The sequence below is a fragment of the Carettochelys insculpta genome, chromosome 9 (assembly GCF_033958435.1).
Source record: "Carettochelys insculpta isolate YL-2023 chromosome 9, ASM3395843v1, whole genome shotgun sequence".
Lineage (NCBI taxonomy): Eukaryota > Metazoa > Chordata > Testudines > Carettochelyidae > Carettochelys > Carettochelys insculpta.
In genome coordinates this window covers 57,046,918-57,060,288 of record NC_134145.1, presented here as the reverse complement: position 1 = coordinate 57,060,288, position 13,371 = coordinate 57,046,918, and the positions used below count along the sequence as shown (strand labels likewise).

The 13,371-nt window shown below is 42.0% G+C and overlaps 1 protein-coding gene across 5 annotated transcripts in view; it reads left to right on the top strand.

The window, feature by feature from the left end:
• The window catches only part of DHX9 (DExH-box helicase 9), a 44,920-nt gene that overhangs the window by 157 nt on the left and 31,392 nt on the right, over nt 1-13,371 (top strand). For 3 of the 5 annotated variants that reach the window (XM_075002381.1, XM_075002382.1, XM_075002384.1), the window contains exons 2-10: nt 138-258; nt 2,203-2,343; nt 3,538-3,655; nt 3,836-3,948; nt 4,486-4,634; nt 9,486-9,532; nt 11,898-12,034; nt 12,656-12,745; nt 12,845-13,006. In XM_075002381.1, the coding sequence (XP_074858482.1) occupies nt 148-258; nt 2,203-2,343; nt 3,538-3,655; nt 3,836-3,948; nt 4,486-4,634; nt 9,486-9,532; nt 11,898-12,034; nt 12,656-12,745; nt 12,845-13,006 (1,068 nt within the window). In that variant the 5' untranslated portion in view covers nt 138-147. Of the gene's footprint in view, nt 1-137; nt 259-1,792; nt 1,851-2,202; nt 2,344-3,537; nt 3,656-3,835; nt 3,949-4,485; nt 4,635-7,992; nt 8,125-9,485; nt 9,533-11,897; nt 12,035-12,655; nt 12,746-12,844; nt 13,007-13,371 lie in introns of those variants that run through there. The other 2 variants (XM_075002385.1, XM_075002386.1) reach the window with 2 other exon arrangements.

Here is a 13,371-nt window from a genome sequence, read left to right as displayed (position 1 = left end):
GTAGGGGCGGGGCTGGGTCAAAAGAAGGGGACGCGGGAGTGTGTGTGGGGGGGAGGTTGGTGTGTTTTGTTTCTGCGCATGCGCCGCTCCCCGTGCTGCCCTCCCCTCCGGCGCTAAAGGCCGCGCTGTCCCCGCAGGGCCGGCGCCATGGGGGACGTGAAGAACTTCCTGTACGCCTGGTGCGGCAAGAGGAAGGTGACGCCGACCTACGAGATCCGCGCCGTGGGCAACAAGAACCGCCAGAAGTTCATGTGTGAGGTGCGGGGCCGGGCCGAACTAAGGGGCCAGTCACGGATGTTTGGGGGCGCCCGCTGCTGTCACCCCTTAGGGCTCAAGCCCACCTTCCCCCCCCACCCTAGGCCAGGAGCAGCGGCTCCAGGGTCACTGTGCTGCTTCCTCTACCTGGCTCAAAGAGCTGGAAGGGGCCTTCAGAGTTCACCGAGTCCACACCCCGCCCTCCCAGGGGGACCGAGCACCGTTGCCCCAAATAGCCCCTCAAGGATTGAGCTCACAACTCTGGGTTGAGCAGGCCAGTGTACAGACCCCTGAGCTGTCCCTTCCCCTTCTGGGGCTGGCAGGTGGGAGCCCGGCTCGACTCGGCCTCCAGGAGCAGGGCATTTATGCCCATGTCCCTTGCATTGTTTTATCCTCCACCCTGCAAAATTCACTCGTTTTCAAGTATCGGAGAGGTAGCCATGTTAATCTGTGTCTTCAAGAACAACAGGAAGTCCTGTGGCATCATATAGACTAACAGGTATTTTTGGAGCATAAGCTTTTGTGGGCAAACAGCTGCTTCATCAGATGCATGTGCGCATAAACTAGGGGGTTGCCAAATAAAAATAAGTAACTGGTTTAAAAGAAACAAAAGGAAGTATTTGTTCACACCACTCACAGTCAACTTGTGGAGCTCCTTGCTGGAGGATGTTGCAACACTCAAGACTTTAAGGACTAGATAACTACATGGAGGATAGATAGGTTCATCAATGGATATTAGTCAGGATGGGTAGGAATGGTATCCCTCAGTTGCAGGGGTCTGCTACCGAAATCTCAAGAAGAACTGTTTTTGCAAATTGTTACAAAATCAATATTTCACGAGTTGCTATGCATGAGACAGTACTTAATAAATAACATCAAACCATATTTTTTATCACCCCTACTTTAATAACAGTGCACACAATTATTTCTGCCGGTTAGAAAGTTGTTACCCCCATCTCCAGGCTGTATCTGGCTCAGCCTGCAAACCTGCCCCCATCCCTATGCTTTACCTCCCCATCCAACAAACCTGCCCTCAGGCTTAACCCCTCTAAGCCCCACCCCAGAATTAACTTGCTTCAGTGCACGCAGCTCTTACGTTGCTCCCTGCCGCCTTCTTGGTGGGCCGTGTGGCTCCTGCAGGGGCAGGCTCGGCCACGCCTATGCTCCTGCAGTCTAACTTCCACCTGCATGAGGCAGCTCCCTTCTGGCCAGCTTTCACTTCCAGGCTACCTACTGCCCTTGACTGGTCAGCGGCTCTGGAGCTGCCACCGCTTAAATGGAATTTATTTTTAAATAAATAAATTTCGTTTAAGCAGTAGCTGCCTCTGGAGGCACATGGGGAGTCAGCAGTGGCAGCACTCAGAGCCGCAAGTGGCACCTTAAAGAGCCACAGGTTGCTGACCCTGGCCCTAGCCTGTATTATTCAGAAGCTGGAAATGGGTAGTAGGTGATGGATCGCTTGATGATTCCATGTTTTGCTTATTTCTCTGAGTTACCTGGCATTGACCACTGTCAGAAGACAGGATAAGAAGTAAGATGGACCTTTGGTCTGACCCAGTATGGCCGACCTTATTGCCCCCATAGGTGGAAAAAAAGTAAGGATGAGTGGGTATGAGGTAGGGGCACAGCCTTTGTCTTTAAATTAAATACATATTACATAAATGTAATAAATTTTAATTTTAAATATAAATAAATAAATAAATTAAAAGCTTCTAGCACTTGAATAGTAGTCCTTCAGATTGAGACTCACCTGTAAGATGTGAGGAAGATGCTGCTCACCTACCTGAGGACCCAGAAGGAGGCAAATGAAGATAAGCAGCTGAGATTGTGTTGTTTAAAAGTCCATTGGAATCGACTGGGTATTCAGAGGATGAGGTTTTGATGTTGTGAACACTTTTACATGCATTGATTGTTAGAGTCAGTTTTGTTTTTTGTTTTTTGTTGTAGGTTCGGGTGGAAGGTTTTAACTACACTGGAATGGGAAATTCCACAAACAAGAAAGATGCACAGAGCAATGCTGCTAGGGACTTCCTTAATTACTTAGTTCGGTTGAATCAAATCAAGAGTGAAGAAATTCCTGCTTTGGGGGTAAGTGTCTTTGTCTCCCTCCCATATAGGAGAGCAAGTTTGATTTATTCAGGAGGTAACTTGTAATGTTGTGCTGCTGCTGTTAGTAGTGTAGATTGAACTTGGTACCTCTCGATCTAAATGTAGCTCCTGGAAGGATAAATCACTCTAGCTAAAAATATAACAGCTTTCATCAACTTCTGTAACCTCAGGCATGTGGGACATGATGCTACAGTGAATGGCTATGGTTTACAAGTGCAAGGGATGTTCTTAGTTCAGCTATACTGGAGTATATTGCAAGAATTGATCTCTTGTAACTTCTCTAATCTATACATTTGAACTTTTAACAAACAAAAAAAAAAAAAAGTTCAATGGTGCTTGGTCCTGCCAAGAGGGCAGGGGACTGGACTTGACAAACTCCCAAGGTCCTTTCCAGTTCTGTGAAATATATATCTATATATTTGAGAGTTTGTTTGAACACGAATTCCTTCTGAATGGTAAGAGCTAGGACCTCACAATTTGGTATACAGTTTTCTTTTGTCATAACTTAAAACAGCATAAGGGTTTAGTTGCGCCAGAAAAACAAGATGTGCCTGGAGTAGAATTGCTTTTCGTAAAATAAAAAGACTCTCAAACTCAAGTACAGTCTTCAAAATTACCATAATTCAGTGGATGTTGAAAATGACTGAACCAGGTTGAGCCAAAAAATAGGATGAACCTAAATTGTGATTGTGTCTCAAAGTTTACAGAAAAGAGAGAAAACAGAGAAATTTGTAGGAGTGCTTTGTTTTGGCACAACTAACTCAATTCTTAAGGTTTGAAAACTAGAAGAAAATGTATTGGAATCCAAAATGACTGTACCCCTTGCAAATGATAAGCGTTTAGAAGGATGAAGACGAAAAATACACTTGATGGAATTCCCATGTTAAAATTTGTTTAATTTCTTTACAAATCCCTTTTTTAGGAAATCCAAAATAAAAATTAACCTTAATACGGTATTCTTAAAAAATAGTCATTTAAATAATACATGTACATTTTCCTTTTATTTCTTCCCTCTTCTTATCACCCCCCTCCAAAAAAAAAATTAGTTCAGGACCCTGACAATTCTGGGTAAATCTGCTAGTAGTGTTGTAAGTTATTTTAAAAGTATATGGCTGCTGCTATTCTATATGAAGTTGGTGGCATTGCCGTTCATAGTCTGTCACCCTTCCACAGCCAGGAGCTGCTGATGCTCCAGATGGAGTAGTGCCTGGAGCAGGGGGAGAACCCGGTGAACGTGCTTCTACTCTGGGTGGGCCACTTCCTCCGCATTTGGCACTGCAGAGTGAAACAGGTAAGACTTGGAATAATTCTCTCTCTCTCTGTGTTCATAAAGAAACAAATTGAACATAATTGAATATTTCTGAGGCATCTCTCAGAGATCTTCAGATTTTTCTTTGCACCTCACAGCACGGACTTTTTAGCATTTATCTCACATTTGTTGGGAGAGGAATTAACTTTTCCTGTCCTCTAGGTGGTGGTGCAGCTGCTGGAGTTGGAAGCCCTGGCTATGGTGGGGCTCAGTGGGATCGTGGAGCCAATCTGAAGGATTACTATTCAAGAAAGGAGGAGCAGGAGGCACAGGCTGTAAGTTAACCTGTCTAATTCTACTTTAACTCTGATAAAAGTATTTTCCATCCCCCTTTATTTATTGATTAGAGTTTGCAGCCAGGCTTGTAGATTTTAGTAACAGAATAGTTCTGGGTACAGTTGTAAGATTGTCCCTGTATCAACATATATATTGTTTCTACAGACTTCACGGTGGCAGTATGCAGTGTTCCCTTAAACTGTGTGAGAGCACACTACTCAGGAGAGATTCCTATGCCACCCAGCTGATTAGCAGAGTGCCTACAGCTAGGTTTTTTTGTTTCTGCTGGTGATGCACGTGCCTCATTGCACCTAAAAATATTCTGCAGTTAGGTGGCACAGAGTAGTATGAACGTTAGTAGTATGAGACAACAATCTTGAGATACTAAAGACATTTAGATTTGTTGTGAAAAATTCCTGACTGTTCTGTGACACGCTGCCAAGTTACTCAGGAAACGAGTTTAATTTTGGTTTAAACATATGTGCAACAAAACTTTACCATTGAAGCCAGTACTTTTAAATTGTTTTCACTGTTAGACCTTGGAGTCAGAAGAAGTGGATTTAAATGCTGGTCTTCATGGAAATTGGACCTTGGAGAATGCCAAGGCGCGTCTGAACCAGTTTTTCCAAAAGGAGAAGGTCCAGGGAGAATATAAATACACTCAAGTGGGGCCTGATCACAACAGGTTTGCAAGCTTCACTCATATCCTTCTATAACGAAGGTTAAAAACATTTTTGGGCAAGAGGAATCTTTAGCGGGCCATTGTATGGATTTAGTTTGTAATGTTTTTCAACCCTGTGTGGGAAGTATGGGTACTTAAAAAGGCAATGAACTGTAGTCTCTAGGAAGAGGGATTGTGCCTCGCTTTAATTTTCAGCTGTTCCTTTTTTCTCTTCTCAGTTGACTATAAAAAGCGTGTTTTGGGTTTGTGGTGTTCTAACCAGTGTGCTTATAACAATGGTGACTCTGTGTCTGGATTTTCTCTGGGATTGGGAGGAGATCCTTTGTATTGGGATATGGATGACAGCGTGGAGAAATAATCGCCTGATGGTTTTGGCACTTGCTTCAGGAAATGCCTTTTGTTTTGCACTTTATAGTGGTAATATTGCTACAAACTGGATAACTGGGGAGGTCTTAAATTGCTAGGAGATTATCCAAGCAGCAGATAATTTGTCGTTCACTGGAAAATGCTTTAAGGAAACAATGTGTAATGTTTAAATTATGTTAAACAGGAAAGGTATCTGATGGATACTTACTGTTACTTCTAGAGATGGAATATGCTGCTGTTCTGTGGGAATGTGTTGATTTCATTGAAATGTTTGACAGATCAGAAAGGCTAGACAGCCTTGTGTCCTGCCAACAGGTCAGGATCACAGGCTGCTCAGTTCCCTGGTGAGTGAGGCAGCAAACTGAAAAATTCTATTTCATTTTTTCTAAAATGGAATTATTTCCATTCTGTAGGAAAATTCGGTTTTGAGTTGTCATCCAAAGTTGGGGCCCACTTTTTCAAAAATGTAAAACTTAGTGTCAGGCAGTCTGTTTTCTATCATACTAAAATCTCTTCATAGTAAGAAACACTATTTTTCATACATATCAGTTCTGTATAAATAAGTAAGCCTTTTGAAAGCCTCTGTTCCTTTTGCCTTCCCAGATATGTTCTCTAAAGATTATTCTGTTTTCAGGAGAAACAGCTGGATTTTTGTGTTCTTTGATGCCAATATCCCTTCACCTACTCGGAGAAGAATGCCAGGAACTCTGGTGTATCTCTCTAATTCCTATTATGATGGAAATTTTTATAATATTTTTCAAATACATGAACACATGGCTGTGTCTACACTTGTGTTCCTTTTTCAAAAGAAGTATGCAAATGAGGGAAATCGAAAATGTAAATGAGGTGCAGATTTACATAGCTGGCACCTTATTTGCATATTCTTCTTTGGAAAGGGCTTCTTTCGAAAGAAGAAAAGCAGTGTAGACACTGCTCTTTCGAAAGTAAACCCCATGTTCAAAAAACCCTTCTTCCCTTTTTTTATGAAAAAAAGGATTCTTTCGAAGATGGGGTTTGCTTTCGAAGTAGCAGTTTCTACACTAGTTTCCTTCTTTCAAAAGAAGCTCTTTCAAAATAAGAATATGCAAATGAGGTGACGGATGTGTAAATCTGTACTTAATTTGCATTTTTGATTTCTCTCTTTTGCATATCTCTTTTGAAAGAGGAATGCAAGTGTAGACGTAGCCTGTACGTTCAACATCAAGACAGTCTGGATATCCATGTTAAACCTTGTATTGCCATATCTTCAAATCAGTTCACTTCTATTCAAGTTTCAGGGTATTCCTTCAAACAACTGGGCGAGGATTAAGTGTGTACTAATGAATAGTACCGGAGAAGTAGCCGCATTAGTCTGTACTCCAGCAAAACAAGGCAGCAGAAATGTAGCACTTTAAAGACTGAAAAAATAATTTTATTCGATGATGGGCTTTCTTGGAACAGACCCACTTCGTCAGATCTTTCTGTCCCACGAAAGCTCATCACCTAATTATTTTGTTAGTCTTTAAAGTGCTACATTACTGCTGTTTTGTTTTGTTAGAATACAGACTAACACGGCTACCTTTCTGTTACCATACCAGATTGATGTTCTGAGCTTTTTTCAGAAGAGTTTTTCTTCTGTAATCTTCAGGTTACTGGCTAGTTTGTGTGGCAGTATGAGTCTTTTGTGGGTGGAGACGTTATAATCCTTGCAGTTGAGGAAAAGAGGGGGTAGTGGTTAGAGCTAGTATGTTTCTCAGCCTGCTTGCTGTTCTTCCAGAGAGCATTCCAGGGTGTAGTATTTATTACTCCCAGGAAGGCTCATATGGATTACTCTCGTGTGGATCAGCATGTTGGAAAGAAAGGGGATTTGGGGAGAGAACTGACTCTTTAGGTCTATTTTAATATTAGAGGCCAGGAATAAATTTACATATCAGGTGAATTCTTCTGATATGTATATAGTAGAAGCTGAGAAGTAATTATACTATATCTCTGGATTGCATAGGTGGGGTGATAGTATTTTGATGAAACACTATTAATCACCAGACTTGGCAGAATTCAGTTTTCATTTTTGTTATAGTTTTGGAGGGTAATCTGTATTTTAAGTGTTCAGTTGTTCAAAATGATGGGAGTGCCTGACAGTTGTTTCTGAGTCTCCCTGTGTACTTCAATTAAAATTGAAGTTTTAGAAACCAAACACATTGTCAGTATAGTATGACAAAAGATACGAAGAAAATTATCTTCGTAAACAGCATTTTCTTTGCTTCACTTGCAAATTTTAATTATTAATAGTAATGAACTTTCAGCTTGCTAATACTTATCATTAAAAGGCTAATCCTTCCAAGTCTGCCTGTATCTTCCTAGTTCCAATTGTTAATGGCATGTGTTATATTGAGTAGTTTTACTCTTCTTCCAAAGATGAGGAATTTTAAAAAAGAAATATGTACAGTAGAGTCTCACGATTTGCAAACTTAATGTTCACGAATTCAGTTATTCACAAGTGGCTAAGTGTCTGCTTCCCCTGAGGCCCTGGGCAGGAGCACTGGCAGCTGCCACTTTCCCCAGGGCTCTGGGCACTCCCAGTATTTGCAAAAAATCAGCAGTCGCAAGGATTCTAAACACGGAACCCTTGCAAACGTTCAGACCCTACTGTATCTTCAGTGAATTTTGTGTCACTGTCCCTTCAAAACTGAGTACGTGTGCTTGATAGCATAAATTGGGATCAGGAGAGATTGTTTTGAATTGCAGGAATGTACAATGAACAATGTACAAGGAGTGCACAGACTGTAAAATGAGTATTTTAGCAAATGATGGGGTGAGATTTTTAACTTGTTGGGGCTCCACTCGCAGTCTGGGTACAGCATTGCTGCTTTTGTTCCATGCTGAAAAGGGTAGCAGACGGCGACACCAGAGATCTGTGCTCATTCACACATGTGCTTCTGCTTAGGCCGTACTAAGCAATCACATGGGAGTCTATTGTAAACTGATTTCTGGTGTCGCTGTTCCCCCCTTAGGTGGAGGAGAATGAGATTGGGTGCTGACTATAAGCCTGGCTGAGAAACATACTGGCATCGGTGTCATTAATGAAAGGGTGGCTGTTGTATCCCTGAGAGCCAGTGGCCTTTGACTCATGAAGCCGCTGTGCGTGAAGGTCAGTTCATTGGTGGTGCAGGAAGGATTCTAACATTGAACTTAAAGCCTCACCTAACCTCTGTTTTATTTACAGCGAGAAATCAAGGCTGTGTCCTAGCTGCAAGGTTCTGCCTGCAGCAGTGGAAGTACCAGAGGCATAGTTTTCAGAAAGGAACTGCATCTCTTAGAGCCCAAACACGTTGGATCATATTTGCAAGTTTAAACCCAAAGTTGTAACAGCATGGTTTTAATTTCTACCCTTCAAACACACACTGGTTCTATGATTTTTTTTTCAAAGCAAAACTTGAGGTAGGTGCCCAATACCCATTGAATTTCAATGGAATTTGGGTGTCTTACTCCCTTATGCATCTTTGAAAAATCACAGCCTTAATCAATGTACCAGTAATCTTTTTAATGAGTTTGCCATATGGATAGCAGGTTGTGTGTATTCTGACTGGAAGCAAAACCAGAACACATGAAAATGAGGGCTTCCTGATAGTTCTAATGTGTGTATCCCTGTCCAAACAGATGAGTTTAGATTTCAGTTGCCGTAGACAGTATTGTCTATAGCACTCTTGTTACCAGAGTAGTTGACCACAATGCTAAGGCAACTCTGCCTATTTTCTCTCACTTCACCACTTCATTTCAAGCATGGAATGAGCCTGTTCTTGTATCCAAACATATAAACCTTGATGCTGAAGTAAACAAGTGAAGATATGTATCCCCCCAAGTCTGTCCTCTTTCTGGCTTATATAGTTCTGTCTTGTGCTTTCGGTTTCTTTAAGGTTCTCTTGAAATGTAACTCTGTAAAGGGCTCTCATGGATTTCCATGTTCATAAGGCCAGGTCAGACTTAATCAAATTACCGGATGTGTGTGTTTTCCAATTGCCAATCCTTCAATGTCACTCTTGAGTTCAAAAGTTTAGCTGTATTTTTTTTGCAAGTATGTCAGTCCAAACACTGTTTGGGCAGTGTTGCCTATTAGCTGTCAAGTTGCAAAGGGTACAAGTAAAGGAAGAATCTGGATCTGCAACTGGAATAATTGATCCATGATCAAATTAGAGTACAGTTTACTTAACTTCATTAGCTTTATGGAACTAAAAGCATGAGATTTTTACTTTAGTCATTAGTTGAAATGTGAATCTACTGCTCAGAAAACAGAGGGAGCATTGAGCAGGTGTCTGTGTACAAGGTTTTTCAGAGCAAAACCGCACGTTAAGGTTAATGCTTCCTTCTAGAATTGAAGAGGAAAGAATTGTTTATAAATGAGTATTGATGAGCTTTGTCTAAACAGTTGGAAAGCCTGGCCATCTTTGGAAATGTCGGGTTCAGGCCCTCTCTGGAATTAAAGCCTTGAATATCTCTCTTTGTGTGTTACAGGAGCTTTATTGCAGAAATGACCATTTATGTCAAGCAGCTGGGCAGAAGTAAGTGTCCTTTTCTTCCTGTCTGGTTAATAATGGATCTCATATTAGCAAACATAAGAATAATTATAAGTATATGCAACAATAGTTGGGAGGGTATTTCATGCATTTATGCACTCATGCAGGTTCTCTAATATCCCTCATGAAGCAGCTTGCTAAATAATGTGAATTCTCACCATTGACTACTGTTAAGGAAATGTTTTTACTTTTTTTCACCAGTAAACCTTTTAGATGCTAATTCATTAAACACATAGGCTGTTCCTTTGTACACAGTATGGGGATGGTATGTGTTAACTGGCTCTGTAGTATGTGGTGGTTTCAGATATCCATATCTGATTGGTGAAGTAGGTTAAGGTTCTTGGCTTTCAGCCACCACAGAGATGCAAGTGTCACTAAAACGTGTGTTTATTGGGGTGGGACAGTCAATGAGCCCTGCACAGCCATCCCCAGTCAGATGTGACTTTCAGCCAGTAGGTAGAATAGAAGGTTTTTTAGTCAGTGGGGATCACAAGGTAGAACAGACTTGTGGTGACAATAACCAGAAGCAGTCAGTACAATCCAGCTTTGGGAGAGGAGGGGACCTGATCCTGGGCCCTAATCCTTCTGCCTCCCAAGGCAAGGGAGACTGCACCACTCCCAGCTCCTGGTCCAGCACCCCCATGCCCCTCAGTCAGGCTTTGTCCTGTTTCATGGATAAAAGGTGTCACCTGATCACACCAACTCCTAGGCTCAGGTTACGAAGGGCTTCAGCCATTGTGAACATGCAAGGGAGGCTATCACACCAGTATTCCCATAACCATCTCAATATTGCCGTATATTAGTGCGAAAGAAACTGAGGCCCACACATGGGGGATTATTATAAGATAGTAGAATTTAGATGCAGCATAACAAGGTGAATACAATCACCTTTTGTGGCAAAATGGGGTCTCATGTTATTGCACAGCTTGAATTATTGCTTTTAGAAATTATTTTGATGGGCTGGCCTCTGCTTTGTATTGCAATAATGTCCAAAGCAAGCAGAGAGCCAGAAACAGGAACATTCAGGAAGCCGCATTGCTCAGGTAAAGTATGTAATCAGAGATCCAGACTAGAGAGATACAGGACAAGGATGGAGGAAGATGGACCCTGGGTGAGAGAACAGGGGGGCAACAAAAATAACAACAGTTTCGAAACAGGTAGTTAGAAAATGGTGGTTTTATTAAAGATACTAGAATTCTTGTGATTTGAACTTACAACGAGATCTACATAGTTATAACCATAAAGTGGTAAAATTGTACTGCTGTGGCTGAGAATGACCAAACTGTCAGGTGTTTGAAGGCACAAATGATACAAGTGTCAAGTCTCTACTGGATTTATAGGCTTGTACTTTGAAATTGCAAATGGTCCTGTGGTATAGCCTGGTCCATATGACTACTGTAAGGGAGTCCTGGCTTTAACAAATGTTGTAAAAAAGCCCTCTTAGCCGTGGAGGCTGAAGGCTTTTAAAGTAAACCTTCATGAATATTGTACAGTAGGGTCTCAAGATTTGCGTTCGTAATGTTCGCAAATTCAGTTATTCACGAGTGGCCAAGCGGCTGCTTTCCCTGGGGCACAGAGCACAGGCAGCTGCCTCTGGCTCTGGGACATGGAACGAGCTGTCCCTTGCCCCCGGGCAGGAGCCATATTTGTGAAATTCAACATTCGCGAGGCTTCTTAACGTGGAACCCTCATGAATGTTAAGATCCTACTGTATGTGAATTTACTTGTGTTGGTTACAGCTTGGATGGAGTTGGGATCCCTCTTCTCTGTACAGATGATTGCTGAAACCTGCTTCTAAGTAGTCACTAAACTCACCTTGGCTATGTCTACACTAGCCCCAAACTTCGAAATGGCCACGCAAATGGCCATTTCGAATTTTACTAATGAAGCGCTGAAATGCATATTCAGCGCTTCATTAGCATGCGGGCGGCCGCGGCACTTCAAAATTGATGCGCCTTGCCGCTGCGCGGCTTGTCCCGACGGGGCTCCTTTTCGAAAGGACCCCGCCTGCTAAGTCCCCTTATTCCCATGAGCTGATGGGAATAAGGGGACTTCAAAGTAGCCGGGGTCCTTTCGAAAAGGAGCCCCGTTGGGACGAGCCATGCGGCGGCGTGGCGCATCAATTTCGAAGTGCCGCAACCGCCCGCATGCTAATGAAGCGCTGAATATGCATTTCAGCGCTTCATTAGTAAACTTCGAAATGGCTATTTGCGTGGCCATTTCGAAGTTTGGGGCTAGTGTAGACACGACCCTTATATGGCTTTCTTTCACTAAGGCTTTCTACCCACACCGACAACATGAATCATTAAATGAACAAATGTTTGTGAATGTTAATGTTTGTGTGTTACAGGAATCTTTGCTCGTGAGCATGGATCAAATAAAAAACTGGCAGCACAATCCTGTGCTTTGTCCCTGGTCAGACAGCTCTACCATCTTGGTGTCATTGAGCCCTACACTGGGCAGACAAAGAAGAAGGAAGGAGAAACTGTGAGTCACCTATAGGAGAGGCAGATGCCGTTCTTCTAAGCTAGAAGGAGCAGAGAACTGATGTAAATTTGATTCTCTTTGCATTTGCTCAGTGTTTATAACACCTGGGAAGCTAGTGCAATTTTCTGATATCCAGGACCAGGGATTGATTTTGCTCTGGGGAAAGATGAGTATGATTGTGCGCCTAGAGCAACCAAAAGGTATGCGGGCATATTGAAAAATAAACTTTTTGTTTTATCTGTGGTCACACTCCAGAATGGTAAAATTAATCAAAAAGCGTTATTTTTCAACTTAATTTAACTTATCGGGATAAGTCAGTTTCAGATTCTTTGCCATTAGCAATATTGCAGTATTTTAACACCGAAAGAGGTGTCTTTGTTCATTTAAACAAGAACAAAAACCTGTTTTTGAAAACATTCCCCAGAGGGTTTTCTGTTGTACTTACTCTTGGTACGAAAAGTACCTTTAATAAATTTTGTCTTTTGAGCTGACAAGTTTCCCTTTTTACCTTCTTTTCTTAGAACACTCGTAGCTTTTCAGTGTTATTCTCCTGTGGTGTTCTTTCTTGTGCTAAGACTTCTTTGTGGATATCTACTTTTTTGTTTGTTTTTAATTTCACAGGTGGAGCCTTATGAAGTGATGATCTCTCCTGATTTGGAAAATCAGCTGAATAGCATCATACATGAACTTTCTCTTGAGATCGTGCCACAGGTGGGTGTATGGTTCAAACACTGAGTTCCATTGTGTTTTTTCTCCCATCAGTCTTACCAGTTTAATTAAACATTTCTTAATATTTTTATCATCTTGTAGCCTGAAGATCCAGGCTGTCCAGTTTCGCTCAATATTGGAAAGCTGGCTCACTTTGAACCATCTGTGAGACAGAATCAAATGGGAGTTGTCCCATGGTCACCCCCTCAGTCAAACTGGAACCCTTGGACCAGCTGCAATATTGATGAGGGTCCTCTGGCATATGTAAGTCTGAGGCAGCTTCTTAGAATGGATCTGTTCATATCGTCCTGTTCCTGGAACTTGTGAATGCATTTTTCCAGATTTCTGCAGAAAGTTCTGGTACATCCATGGGACTTCTTGGATTGGCTTAATGGGTTTTGGGTTTGACAGCAGCCCATTGTGTGCTCTGTTCGTTGGACATTAAGGCAAACATATACGCTTCTTTAAATTTCATTTCTCAGCCTGTTTTTTCAATCACCAAGTATCCTGTTCTTGAAAGGAGAAACTGCTCCAACAGCTTTCACTTCCTTACCATTCTGCTTTTCCCTGGCTTCTAGCCACATAGCGAACAGTGATATGGAATAGAAAAGAAAATGGAATGGTGGCTT